Here is a 15,065-nt window from a genome sequence, read left to right as displayed (position 1 = left end):
CTATTGTTGACTGGTTATTGTAGACTTGAAAGGTGGTGTAAAACCCACTGGGATATTCATAATTGTGAGCACAAAGATCCATAATGCACAGACAACCCACTCTTTGTTTTACAGTGCAGAGAAGAAAAACCCTGAGGGTGCAAGAGAGGGACTGATGTTTGTCAGTTATAGTTACCACAGTTTAATAATGTGAATGGAACGTTGCTATGGTAAACAATGACAAGATGTACCTTCCTTGTAGTCCTTGCAGAGCTGCAAATGTTCAGCAGTATCTACATACAGTAGTGTTCAGAATAATAGTAGTGCTATGCGACTAAAAAGATTAATCCAGGTTTTGAGTATATTTCTCATTGTTACATGGGAAACAAGGTACCAGTAGATTCAGTAGATTCTCACAAATCCAACAAGACCAAGACCATATGCACACTCTTAAGGCTATGAAATTGGGCTATTTAGTAAAAAAAAAAAGTAGAAAAGGGGGTGTTCACAATAATAGTAGTGTGGCATTCAGTGAGTGAGTTCGTCAATTTTGTGGAACAAACAGGTGTGAATCAGGTGTCCTCTATTTAAGGATGAAGCCAGCACCTGTTGAACATGCTTTTCTCTTTGAAAGCCTGAGGAAAATGGGACGTTCCAAGACATTGTTCAGAAGAACAGCGTAGTTTGATTAAAAGGTTGACTGGAGAGGGGAAAACTTATACGCAGGTGCAAAAAATTATAGGCTGCTCATCTGCAATGATCTCCAATGCTTTAAAATGGACAAAAAAAACAAAACAAAGAGACGTGTGGAAGAAAATGGAAAGCAACCATCAAAAAGGATAGAAGAATAACCAGAATGGCAAAGGCTCACCCATTGATCAGCTCCAGGATGATCAAAGACAGTCTGGAGTTACCTGTAAGTGCTGTGACAGTTAGAAGACACCTGTGTGAAGCTAATTTATTTGCAAGAATCCCCCGCAAAGTCCCTCTGTTAAATAAAGGACGTGCAGAAGAGGTTACAATTTGCCAAAGAACACATCAACTGGCCTAAAGAGAAATGGAGGGATATTTTGTGGACTGATGAGAGTAAAATTGTTCTTTCTGGGTCCAAGGGCCGCAGACAGTTTGTGAGACGACCCCCAAACTCTGAATTCAAGCCATAGTTCACAGTGAAGACAGTGAAGCATGGTGGTGCAGGCATCATGATATGGGCATGTTTCTCCTACTATGGTGCTGGGCCTATGTATCGCATACCAGGTATCATGGATCAGTTTGGATATGTCAAAATACTTGAAGAGGTCATGTTGCCTTATGCTGAAGAGGACATGCCCTTGAAATGGGTGTTTCACCAAGACAATGACCCCAAGCACACTAGTAAACCAGCAAAATCTTGGTTCCAAACCAACAAAATGAATGCCTCGCAGATATGAAGAAATCATGAAAAACTGTGGTTATACAACTAAATACTAGTTTAGTGATTCACAGGATTGCTAAAAAAGCAGTTTGAACATAACAGTTTTAAGTTTGTAGAGTCAACAGCAGATGCTACTATTATTGTGAACACCGCCTTTTCTACTTTTTTTTTTTACTAATAGACCAATTTCATAGCCTTAAGAGTGTGCATATCATGAATGCTTGGTCTTGTTGGATTTGTGAGACTGAATCTACTGGTACCTTGTTTCCCATGTAACAATAAGAAATATACTCAAAACCTGGATTAATCTTTTTAGTCACATAGCACTACTATTATTCTGAACACTACTGTACATGCATGGGGCCACATTTTTACACAGGGAGTTTTGCCAGTACATCCATCTGTCAGTTTCAGTGGGTCAGGTGTGATATTTCTGTCAAATCGGCACTGTATGCAATGCAACAAATTAATTTTTGCGTTTCCCATGAACACACAGATTTTGGCACTAACAAAAAAGTTTCAATTCATCAACTTTCCACCTTTTAAAGTTATCTAAACTACACCGATTGCTCATGTTCATATTGCAATCTGCTATCTCCACCATGTTTACACAGGTTCAATTGGCAGCCAGTATTTTAACAAATCTCACAAAGCACCGCACGGCCCAAGATGTGCAACTCCCTTATTGTGATAAGACGCTACATACTGTTAAAACCAATAAATCTGATTTATTTGATATACAGTAAACTTGGAAAATGTTAATCATTATATCACTGAAAAAAATTCAAGTATAACCAAAAGAGAAAAAAGTTAGTTTTTGTTTACATGATGGTACGTATACCTTACCTGTCTTCTCAGGAGTGCTGACTGTTTGACCCTCTTGGTCTTTAGAAACTTCAGAGACATGGGTGTGCAGATTCAGACAAGCTTCCCTCAGTCCTCCAATATCTCGAGCATGAGCTCTCAATGTGCCATTCAGCTGGCTGACACATGTCCACAAGCCAGTGACATGTTTATTCAGACCCTCTTTGATCCTTTCTAGACTACCTGAGATTGGTTCCAGCTTGCCACATATACTCTCAGCACTAGCGATACGGTGGCCAATATTGACAATCTCCTTCTCAATATCTTCTGTTTTGTTCCTGCAGCTGTTAGCCTCAGCTTTCACTTCATTTCTCCACTCTTCCAGCTGGTGTCTTAGTTCTTGCTGCTGTGTCATGTGACTCTCCAAAAGGCCTTGAGCTTCATGCTGAGCCCCTACATTAACTTGACCCAAGATGTTGCTAAGACTCTGCAAATCCTGAGAGTTCTGGGCAAAGGAGTGACGTATATCTGATAGAGAGCCCTCCAATCTGTCCACTTGTGCTCTCAAAGAGCTCAGTTCACTGTGTGTATTCTCAGTGCTAATGTTGTAATTGAGAAGCTGCCTTTGGACAAACTCTTCAGTGGCTTTTAACTTATGCCTCTGAAGATTTAAAGGAGTCTCAATAGTATCTAGGGCATGTTTGCTATTTTCAAAGTCTTGTTTAATATTTTCCACAACAGTCCAATTCAATCGGCATGGCAAACAAAACTGGCCCGTGGCATTGAGTTTATCCTCTAAAGCTTGAAACGAGGCCTTAAGAGAGCGAATGTCACTTACGAAGGCATCTTCATGTGCTCCCTGAACGCTAGATGAGTTTGTATGTCTATGTGCTAAAAGGGTGGTAACTCTGTCTTCTATAGTATTAATCTTGGCCTCCAGGTCTTTCATCATCTTTGCCCCTTCCTTCCTTAGTGTCTCTTCCACATTTATGAACTGTGCTGCCACAGTCTTCTCAGATAAGTTCAAATGGTTCTCTATGTTCTCTACCTGAGCCAAAACGTAGTCAGAAATTGGAGTATTTCCAGGTAGTGTTTCATTCTTGTTCAGGGGTCCAGTCAGTTTGGTCTTTAGGTCCTGGATTTCATTGCGTAGATCAGTTTCCTTTGAGTCCATCAACTCAACCAGACTATGGTAGTTAGCTTCTTGGCCCTCACATTCCTCACGAACAGACACTATTTTATAGTCGCATGAGTTCTTCAAATCTGCCAGTTTGATTTCTATGCCCTCCATCAACTCTTTTCTCAAAGCACTGACTTTCTCATCCACATAAGTGCGGACATCTGCATCACTGGCTGAGGAAGCAGTAGGGGGCACAGTCAGGGGAGCCTGTGCAGCCTCCATTAGCAAATGAACTTGTCCATCAAGATGGCTGACATGACCCAGTAGGTTGTCCAAGATATTGCTCTTGGACTCAAGCGTGTCTGTGACCTGGTTTATCTTACTCATGACCTCATCTGTAAGTGCTGTCTCATGTTCAAATGACAGATCTTGGACCTGAATGGTTTGGGCCTCTGTGCCCCGAGCACTTGCAAGCTGCCTTTGGTTATTCATTATTGTAACCAACATTTTACTGACATCTTCCTGGAAATCCATTCTCAGATTGGAGGACATATCTGTCATTTTTGCTTGCATGTCAAGGACCATCTGGGTAAGTTGCTGAACTTCCTCCTCCAGGTGTTGCGTACTATGGAATCCTCCATGAGTGCCATGCTGGTTTTTACTCGTCTGGCCTCCAAATGGCCCCTCAGTTTCCCATAGCAGGTTCATCTGTCCTTCCATTTGTGGTTCTCGAGCTACAATGTGAAATAACAGGAAAGTTACAAATAAGAATACTTAATTTTCAATCTTAGTTGGAATCATATTACCACCTTGGGGGCGTATATGTCCAGAACCAGAAGGTGTATGAGGAAAACTATCTCTGTGAGGTAGCCTCATGTCTTTCAGCTCCAAGCAGTCATGTCCCTGGTACCCTGGGCAGCACTTCCACTCCAGCTCTGTTACAGTCTTGTAGCCAATCTTGTACATGGGCCTGAAGTGTGTCTGGTATCTGGGGATATGCCATATGGACAAACAATCAAAATTCAGTTTGTTTGTTTGTTTTACAGCTACTGCATGGCTTTTGCTATGGATGCCAAAAATATTGATGAGTCTCTTGTCAAATGAAAAAGGAATTTAAAATATCGGCATTAAAACAAAGGTCAAATCAGTTTACGTCTCAGAGTGCATACTGATTAATAATTAATGCTGTTTGTTGCATTATCCCCAAAACCAATGGAACCACAAGGGATCACGACTGATAACCATCCAAGCAGGCCACTGGTCCTTCCCCAATGCACCAAAGTAGCAATCCATCTGCCTCAACACATGGGCATCCCTTTGGCTTTGTACATTTGTGGGGTCCTCAAAACTGAAGCTTGGCCAATAAAAGGATTTCCAAGCTCCCTGGGTAACAGTGAAAGATGGTTAGGGCTGCAGCTATTGAATATTTTAGGAATCAAGTATTCTATCAATTATTTTATCAATTAATTGAGTAAATGGATCAAAAGTACTTTTGTGTTTCTAATCTACTGTCAACAGTGCCAGGGCTCTTCCTAAGGGCCCCTTCCTACATAGTACGAATAAGTACAAATCAGCAAATCACAAATCACAGCGGCACAGCTCCTATGAGTGAACCACGGAAACATTGAGCTGACGGGCAGGCATGAACGACCCCGCTGTGATGGTTTCGTGCAGCAAGAACACAGTGTGAGGGGTTGTTAAGGTTAGACCTTACTTGAGTGAAGTGCCTTGAGTCAACTTTCTTGTGATTTAGTGCTATTTAGTAAATGAAAATAAATTGAAATTGAGCAGCTGAAGCCTGTGTAACCACATTGCAGAGGTGGAATTAAAAATACATGCCACCCACAGGATTCAAACCTGCAGCTTACAAAAGCTTACCACTGCGCTACCATTGCTGTCCTGTAAAAGGTGTGGAAAAATGCCTGAAATCAACAAGGACATAAACATATTTTTTTTAAAAAGAGAAAAAAAGCGCAGTGATGATTGACCAAATGGCATATTTCTGCTGATATGTGAATGAAAGTGGCGTATTTGTTCCACTGTTGGCTTGTCATGTAGTCCTGCTGTGCGCCGCTCGCAGGACACGCATGTCCTGTCAGACAGATGTGACATTCAGATCGCCTGCTGCGTGTCCATGTGAAATAACATTCCGTTTCAGCTGGGACAGCCTGTCAATGGGCGCGCTCTCCAGCCTGTCACAAAAGTTATATATGTTTTTATGTATTTCCATGTGAGGAAGCAAGCACACCCACACACACACACACCCACACCCACACACACACACACACACACACACACACACACACACACACACACACACACACACACACGTGTCTGTCAAAACACGGTACGTGTTCTGCAGCTGTGACATCCAGGACCAGAGATGTCAACAGCTGCTGCTGAACCACACGCACACACGTGTTGGGGTGGAGCTGGGGGGGAGCGCGTGAAACACATGTACTCAGCAACTCCACAGTCGTGGGGGCACTTAGACAAATTTCACTGCCAGCTCGAAAATGATCATCTGCTGACTGTTGTCGTGCTAATAGCGCAAATGCACACACATTGCCAAGCAAGCGGTGTTAGATGTTTGTGTGTGTCACCTGGAATTTGGCCCACACCTGCCGCGAGAGGGATCGAATGGGCTCTCACAGGCACTCTCTGTCTTTCAGCCGCTGGTGTGCGCAAATAGTTGTAGCAACGGGTGTACAAGGCATTGGAGGAAGCTGCGATTCTACACGTATTGCATACGATTCCTGCTTCATGAGCAATTCGACCACATTCGTACTATGTGTGAAGGGGCCCTAAGCAATGGTGTTCCCTCTCTGTTTTCAAATGGTAATTATTTTTTCACGTCCTTACGGGTTTTGGAGGTTTCTTGAACCGTAAGCACAAGTGGCTGGTGAAATCCTCAGTCAGCGGACAGTCTGCATGTGAACATGTACACAGCCTGTAAAACATGGCTGCGGAATGCAGCTTTCCTGCAAAAGCCACACTGGTAAATCCACTGTACACCTTTTTTTTTTTTTTTTACTTATATTTTATTAACCTTTATACCATGGTCAGTGAGAATTCCACGTCTAACTGGCGTGCATTATTTTCGTGTATACGCACACATAGTTCGGCGAGTTAAGTCACTCTTATAATCACTCCGCTCTGGTCATCACCATAGCAACGCGCAAATCAGTTGGCGCAGATCAGCTGTGTTTTGACAGGTGAATGACAGAAACGCGATAAAACATGGATTTCCAAGTGAATTTTAATATTTTTGATCAAAATAAAATGTTTGAGGAATGGAAAGAGGAGGAGAGCAAACGAGAAGAACAGCAAAAGCAACGGCATAAAGATTTAACATCGGGCGAACTGGACAAGACTGAAGACGGGAAAGAAGAGAACAGTTGCCAAGGATGAAAATATCTTGAGACTGGCATAAAATAGTCCCAAATACTTACGCATTTTTATCAAGTTCGGTTAATTTAAATAAATATTTGTGTGTTAGGTCGCTGTGTGGGACCATGGTATAAGCGGATTAAACAACTTGAAGCCGTGCATTATACGGTTTGAATGCACGACGCGGAGTCTAAAACACCACGATGCACATGACTTCTCGTTGTTTAATCCTTACTTATAACACAATTATACAAACACAACATCAACATAAATATATCTGGGTAACACATTATTAATTATTTTGCTTAAACAATGTCCATTTTTTTCCTTTTTTTTTTTTGGTCCATTTGTGATTCCTGTAGTCTCAGTCTGTGTTAGTTTTCCAATAAGAATATGTCCTCTATCGTTGTTTCTGGTCCTTTCATGGCAAATCCGTCATTCCCCACTTCCTCTTTACACATTTTTTTGCTGCTATTATCATCATCTTTACCAAGTGTTCATCACATTTCTAAATGGTGCCATCTCAAAAATTATTCAGATAAAGGAGTTCGGGTACCAATGGAATTGCATATCCCAAAACTTGATACAGGGCATTACAAATAGGTGTCTAAAAATCTAAAAGTTTTGGACATTTCCAGAAGATATGGAAATGGTAAGCATCTATCATCCTGCATTCTCTCTAGCATTTCTGATGCATCCGTAATTGTTTACATTTTAACTTGGGTGTAATAAAGAATCTTATCAGATTTTTCCAGGTAAACTCCCTCCATGTCTGAGAGCTGCTAGTTGTATAGTGAAATTTCCACACGTCGAGCCAATCCATATCATCAATTTCTATATTCAGTTCTTTTTCCCATTTTATTTTCACTTCTTGGGTTGTATGTTTATCAGCCTTCATCAGTACTTTATACAATGCTGAGATTATCCTAATATTGCTGCCTTTGTAAGCGTTATTATTTGAACTGTACACCCGGCTGTACACCATTGACGAAGACTCTGATCAAATCTGAATAAAGGCATTTTTTGAATAGTTATCCTTGATTCACTTAAAGTGCACGTTCTTTCATTTTGTCTGCCAGCTAGAGAGCAGCCACATCGTGGTGTGTGCTTTAAAAATATGCTTCGCTTTAATATGCAATAAATCTATTTCAGAAATAATCAGTGCATGTACAGTCCTGGCACCAGACACGGACTGGCAGAAGGGCCTTTCATTGCTCTGAGGGCACCACTTTTTTTTTTAGGCCAGAAGTGTAAAGTCCTATTTAATCGGGGGTTTCTCTCCCAGGATATTAAAATATTTGAACTGTTGAATTTACAATTGTTAGATATATTTGTGTGTTCAATTATTGTTTTCTTTATTTGTTTTGGTATTAGTTATTTTACTTTGTTTCAAATACTTGTCTCTGTTATCTGTTGGAATGTGCATGTCGAACTGGATTTAACCAGTTTTACCACTTAGGACAAAGAGATTCAGATTACATTATTAATCATAAATGTCCTGTTATCGCGCAGGTCAGTGGCAGGGGGTGGGACCTCCCTCAAATGCCCACGGGGACCAATAAGGAAAGGATTTTGCAAAATAAGGCCCACCTTTGTTACGCCCATGGAGTGTTTTAGAAAACTGTTTGCATCCATTGTTCTGGGTTCTGAAAGGGCAGATCTCATGCATAAGAGAAGTTCTTCAGAAACCAGGCCTGATTTCCATCATGACTTTGAATACATTTAGAAGGGCGGAATAGTTTGAGTTTGTACTTTGTGAGGGACAATATTACAGAAAGAGACGGGGAAAATAACACAATTACAATGTAGTTTGAGAAGGAAAGAGCAACCTTCTCATGTCTGACTCGTGAACAAAGCACTGGTCTGTAGCCCAAGCACAGGCTAAACGCATGTGAGTGCAGTTTAAATGCACCTCTAATATTGGGCTACTGAATAGTATTTAAAAACTTCATGTGCCAAATACACGTACAGGCTAAACATTCTCTAGAGAATGTTTATTATTGCTATCAGCAGAACACACAACTCATGCACAATGTGTGTTACCGTAATGGTGAAATTCACCATTTCTTTCACTCTCTCTGCCACTCTTTCACGCCATCTTTCACTCTCCCTCCGTGGTCCTTGATTAAAGAAATGCTATATATCCATCTTTTTATTCAGTGTAGTTTTTTACACTTCTCACTCTCTTTTGCAGCCAGGTCCAGTAGTTTACGGAAGGGCACTGTATTCACTGGAAAAAAACAACAATAATAATTGCACACCTTATCTTGTAATTACAAGAAAAGATCTCAATTATGAGATCAGGAAAGGTGCCAGATTGACCATGGCTTCGCTCAGAACCACATACTGCACAACCATAAAGAAAACGGCTGGGGGGGTGTCCCTCTTCGTCCCTCATTATGATTATGACAAAGAGGAGCTCACCCCCAGCCGGACGCATTTTAGTCTGGGTGCCCCGTGTCCCTTCCTGAAGGAATTTCATTCACTCAGGAACACCTTAGGGGAAAATCCACACTTTGTGTCTGAACACAGAGCGCTGTCAGCGCTTACAACTCGGCCGATTTTCGATTATGACTCAGGAATTCTCACAGTTGTCTTTACTGAGAGATTGGAAGCAGTGGAACTGCATAAAGACGTTTTCGTTGTGGATGTGCAGTATGTGGTTCTGAGTCAATCAGTGGTCAATGTGGCACCTTTCCTGATCTCATAATTACGAGATCTGTTTTCAGGTGTCTTTTTTTAATCCAGTGAATGCAATGTGCTTCCATAAGTAGTCAACACTCTACACATAGCATTTCTGTGTTACATTTTTGTTTTACCCAGATCATTTCATGAACCAATCGAATCATTCACAATTATTTTAGTAAAAATCAGATAAAGTACAGTATCAATATTATTATGAATGATCTATACTGAAATTTGTATAAATTACAATCATGGTAGCCTGCGATTTTTGTGTGTGTATGTGTGTGGCTGGTGGGTGACTCACAGTCTCGTCTGTCCAGGGCGGGCCCAACTCACACAGAGGGTGGGCCAGACACCCTAAAGCCCGCCCATGACACCGGGACTGAGCACGCACCCTCTTTCTCTTAAAGGGCTTTATTTTACTCAGTGTGTTGCTTTGGAAAGTTGTAGCTTCTGCTGCTGCCTTGATTAGCTCCTTACACCAGCTACACACATGCTCCAAGTCTTCTACATTTTTGTGGTTGTGTATATACTATAGTGTTTTCAGTGGTGCCATGTTTACAGAACGCTTTGGTGACTAGAATTAAACAAAGCCTTGAGGCAAAGAATTTTCCTCAAATATTTTGTAATCAAATGAATCAAGTTACTTAATCGTTTCAGCCCTAGAGATGACCATCCTTGCACAGAGAAAGGATGTTCCAGGTGCGTTTCTGGCACTGTGCAACAGATGAGCCCTCATCACTGCACCAATTGTCACCCCTGGTGCTCTTGAGCAGTTTATTTTGCAGGGATGAGGATCCAAATGGCTATCCCCATCCACTTCACAATGCAAGCTGCCCTCCTGTGCAAGAGCAACATTTGTAAAAATAAATAACCATTTATTATTGCATTTTATATAACAACCGAGTGGATCTTTCATTTGATTGGTGTTTTGTATGACACGTGAAATGGATTATTTGTCCCATTTGTGTTGCGTTGCATTTAGCGCGCAAATATGGTTCCATTTACTGTGCAAATTTGGTTCCATACATTTTGTACCATTTTGCACGGTGCGAACCACGCACGCACTATGGAGCAGCGTTTAGCTACACATGGTGGAGTTAGTTTTGCTGACAGACGACAATTTAAATGTGCTAATTGATGGAGCTAATTCTTCTAACACACACACAAACAAATCCAGTATGCCGTAACTTGTCTGGAGGGATAAAGAGCTGTTAGGATATGAAAAGCTGGACAAATTTCTGACATGATTTTTCACTGTACCAAGGAAGTACATGAAGTCCTTTTTTTTTTTGGAAATATCACAGATGATCTCACTGTTTTTCCAAGTTGACTGAGAACAGTTTTGGACTCCTATTTAATGTTTGTGTTGGACTGTTGATGTCAAAGCAGCAGACCAAAATTTAAGTCCCTTTTCTGTTGTTTATAAATGTATATAATGTCAAATGACAATGGAACATTCCATCTTTCACCTCATGAAATATTTGTACCCCTGAACTCATAAACACTCATTATTTGTACAAAGTGTACTTACATACATTAAATTATTCAACAGACATTTTAATTGAATAATCACACTAATAATAATGACAATAAAAGCATTGTTGAGACGACTAATGAAAATCATCAGGTACCATTAGTCACAGACGAATTCTGACAAAGTTAAAATCTAAACAGTGAAACTCAAAGTGACTTTATTTAGAGAACAAAACTGCAAAAATGCCAGTGCAACAAGATAACATGGTATTAACCCAGTAATCTATATGGAGACAATGTTCCTCTCTTTATTGGTGAACTTCCACATCTGCATTTAACTACCAGACCTCTGACCAAAATCTGTTGGTGGTTCCTTGTTCTTGGCTGAAAACCACAAGCACCTGTTCTTTAGAGGTTAGGGAATGCACTCCCTTTACATTTGAGATCTGTGGACACTGTTGAAACTTTTAAAATTAAGCTATTTTATTTTAATTTTTAAAGCACTTTGTGGTTTTATGGTTTTATTCTTGAAAGGTTCTATATCAATAAAATGTTACTTACTTACGCAACATACAAGCTATCCATTCAAAGCCCATAAGTTGATGAATGGTGGACAATGTTGGTTCCTGATTGATTTCTACCCTGGTGCAACAATATGCACTGAAATTATGAGGGTCTTGGGAGGTTTCCTGATTCTTGCAAGAAAATGAATTATTGTCAAGTCAAGAGGAACTGTAAATCACTCTTGTTTGGGTTAATAGGCATTATAAATCAATCCCACAAAGGAAAGGTATACAGTAAAGTGTTTCTGTGAAACAAACATTGAAGCAATAAGCACACATCACTTTAACTGTTATTAGTTATTTTGATAATGATTTCCCTTGAATTGAATTTAAAAGAAAACTATTAAAGGAAAAACAATCCAATTAAAATACCAGACTAGTCAACTAGTTGAAAAATAGCCAACCAAAAAGCCATCCAAACCCTGTAACAAAAGGGGAGGTGATGGACAAGTGGTGGGCTTGGAAAAATCACTGAGGGCCCCTAGAGAACCTTAATCCCAGTATGCAGCTGAGCACTATGGTAGCACCCCGACATTATTGTGTGAATGTGAGACACCACTGTAAAGCGCTCCAACCATGACAGTGCCATATAAAAAAAATGCAGATGATTTACCCTTTATCCATCAAACATGTACACTCTCAAGAGGTGACTGCTTTTCATTTATAAGTTCATATGCAGTCTTTTTAACTTGAATGCTCACACTAACAAATACTTTTATGGGAATCGTACAAACAAACGTTGCAATGCTTATGCCATCATTTGTGTACTCTTCAGTTTGTACTGAATCAATCATGAGTTCTACTTAATTGCAAAAAAGTTGTCTTGAACATCCAGCGTCCTGTTGCGTTTGCTGCTCAGTGAAGCAGAACAAACTGAGGTTTTCCCAAGCAGACACAAACTGAAGTCTGTGTACACTGTACATTAAAATCACACACACACACAACGACTATTACTAACAGCATTAATAAATTATGTTTTAAATTATACCTTGCACGAACGCACTCTACAATAGGGAACTCTTCAGTCAATAAATGGTGAAATATGAGGGAACAGGCTCCCCAGCAGACTGCTGTATTACATCTTGAAACTTACACGACTTGTTGCGCGCAGTTTGGCAGCTCCAGCGGACACGGCAAAACCTCCGGCTGCACGTAACTCTCCGTTCCACCCACCACCGCACAGCTCACGTTCTTCTGCACGACATAGGCACACCAATTTCTGCAGAAACGGAACCGTTTAATCAGTTGCGCAAAAAAAAAAAAAAAAAAAGAAATGCGGAGCGCATAATTTTACGTCATCCTGTAGTTTTGCGCACGTCTGAATAGACCATTTCTTAACAATTAATTAGAATTACGAATAAAAGCAATAATCAACAGAATTGTATCCACTCACTTATTTCGTTGTCGCGTTTCGGTACCAGAATATGCGTTTCCCTGAAACATGCTGTACTGGAGAGGCGTCGCAGCGACGAGACGAACCATCACTAACAGCTTCAGGAGGAGACACGTCCTCTGGAGGTCACACAGTGCCACCTTCATGGTTCAGCTGAGTCCAAGCGGAGCAGTGAAACCCTCTGGTCCAGCTCCGCGGGCTGCAGCCTCTCCGGGAAGCAGATCCTCCTCCAACAATGACACCTGACACCCACAAATCCAAAACACGCCACAGTCCTGCATGTTTTCCGGACCCCTGCATTTGGATAATGATTGTCTACTCCAAAAGGTACTATAATCAGGTACTATAATCACTCCGTGCGTGTCTGTCAAGGTCCTTAAACACACATACACACTTTTTCTTTTTGCACTTTATTGAAGTCATCAACTGTCAGAACTGACAACTCTTGACAAAAGAAACGTATTTTATTATACAAAGTATTCAGAATTAACAAAATTGCAGTACTAAACGAAAATAAGACCAAAGCACAGCAGTCTTGTTTGAGGGCGGCTGCTAAAGGGGTAAAATATGCCGCATATGACGTCATTTCTGTACTTCTGGGGGACCAACCACAGCATTTTGAATGCGGTTTTGTGCAAATTACATGCAAAGTGAAAATGCAAAGAAAAAGTGATGCGGTGGGAAAGTGGACATGTGTTGCGGTTTATGCTCAGGAGCACAAATGTGTCGAGGCGGTTTTGCAGGCAAGAGAATGGAGAACACGACGTCTCCCATCTGCCTCACCTTTTAGTCTCCACTGGGAACCGAAAAAAAAAACCTTTGCGCAACTGCTTCGGTGATTGCAGCCGAAAACAAAAAAGTACACCATTTATCCGTGTGAAGTTATGCTGTGTATATTTTGCACAACGGAGGTGAGGTCCCCCTAAATAGTCAAATCCTCCAGTATCACGCAGGGTTCAAACGAGACTGCGGTGCCCTATTAAGATGCTGTGGACCTGTGATACCACTACTTATCAACAGATAGTATGCAACAGAAACAATTAAAACAGGCTTTTTTAATAAAACATTTAAAACATTATATACGTATATGAGATTGCACTGCAAAAAAAGTTCAGGAACAAGTACCAAACAGTATGAACAGATCATTAAAATGAAAAATTAGGAGCAGATGATGAGCATCAAAAAATAAATGGGTACAACTCTTTGTCTCACTTCGACCTCTGCCTTGGCCTCTTTGCTGAGACACCTGAAGTTTTGCTGGCTTCTCCGTGACTCCGTTTCCCTTGTCTGGCAATGTTGGATCCTAAAAGCAGACAATTAGAAATTGAAAATACGTGACAGAATCAAAAGCACAAGGCTGAACTGACTGATTTTCACCACACAACCATCTCAGCAAACATACCGAGCTGCTTACTGATCTCTTCCAGCTGCCTCTTTTGCTCCTCCATCTCCTCCTCCTTTCTTAACATATCGGGCGATTTTAGCTTCTGGATATGTTCATCGCACTCCTTCTTAGCCAAATCTTTCTTTTCTAAGAGTGTGCGGTATTGTTGCAACAGATCTGTGAACCGTAAGAGAAATTGTCTGAAAACAAGCTGTCTGAAAAGGATCATAAGAATACACCTGAAAAGAGGTTTTATAGAAATGTCACCTATTTGTTGTTTTAGAGTGTTGTAGACTTTTGGAAACGGCGCTCCAAACACCCCACGTAATCCTTCAATGGTGGGGGCTTTGCTACTTGTGCCACCAAACTTGCCCTTAGCGCTGATCCTCTCCCCCTGCCTGGTAAGAATGGTTCCACATGATACCCCATTCTGCACAGCCTTTAAAACAAAAAAGAAAAACAGTATTGAGACAAACAAAACAAACAAAAAACAATCAAGTTACTTCATGGCAAAGGTGCAGGAAGCCTCAATCACCGTTTTTCTGTAAATGTTTCCAGACTGTAGGTCATCAATTACAATTGTTTCACCAAGCAGGTTTCTGAACACTGTAATAAAAGCACAAAGAAAACAATATCAATGACAAATCGGAACAATCACTTCTGTTCTTTGCTACTTAAACTGTGCTTATAAAACATCCACAATACAAGATTTAAAAAGATACTTCACTGATGGCCTAGTTAAATAAAATCACCATACCCATGGAGGCAAAAAAAAAAAAAAAAAAAAAGGAAAAAGGAAAAAAATGGAGCGATACAATGTTCTGGGGTGTGAGTAGCAAATTGAAAAAAAGAGGAAG

At 40.7% G+C, this 15,065-nt stretch overlaps 2 protein-coding genes across 2 annotated transcripts in view; both read right to left on the bottom strand.

The window, feature by feature from the left end:
• emilin2b (elastin microfibril interfacer 2b) overlaps nt 1-13,039 on the bottom strand; it is an 85,871-nt gene extending 72,832 nt beyond the window's left edge. The window contains exons 1-4 of the mRNA XM_034170938.1: nt 12,825-13,039; nt 12,525-12,650; nt 4,127-4,305; nt 2,235-4,051 (exon numbers count right to left, since the gene is read on the bottom strand). Coding sequence (XP_034026829.1) covers nt 2,235-4,051; nt 4,127-4,305; nt 12,525-12,650; nt 12,825-12,970 — 2,268 coding nt within the window. The 5' untranslated portion in view covers nt 12,971-13,039. The remainder of the gene's footprint in view (nt 1-2,234; nt 4,052-4,126; nt 4,306-12,524; nt 12,651-12,824) is intronic.
• A 558-nt stretch (nt 13,040-13,597) lies between these two features.
• smchd1 (structural maintenance of chromosomes flexible hinge domain containing 1) overlaps nt 13,598-15,065 on the bottom strand; it is a 130,935-nt gene continuing 129,467 nt past the window's right edge. Inside the window, 4 exon segments of the mRNA XM_034165707.1 lie at nt 13,598-14,127; nt 14,227-14,385; nt 14,476-14,647; nt 14,744-14,814. Of these exon segments, the coding sequence (XP_034021598.1) occupies nt 14,033-14,127; nt 14,227-14,385; nt 14,476-14,647; nt 14,744-14,814 (497 nt within the window). The 3' untranslated portion in view covers nt 13,598-14,032.

This window comes from Thalassophryne amazonica, chromosome 1 (assembly GCF_902500255.1).
Source record: "Thalassophryne amazonica chromosome 1, fThaAma1.1, whole genome shotgun sequence".
In the NCBI taxonomy this organism is placed as follows: Eukaryota; Metazoa; Chordata; class Actinopteri; order Batrachoidiformes; family Batrachoididae; genus Thalassophryne; species Thalassophryne amazonica.
The sequence above is the reverse complement of the archived record's forward strand: the minus strand, read 5'-3'. Positions and strand labels throughout refer to the sequence as shown.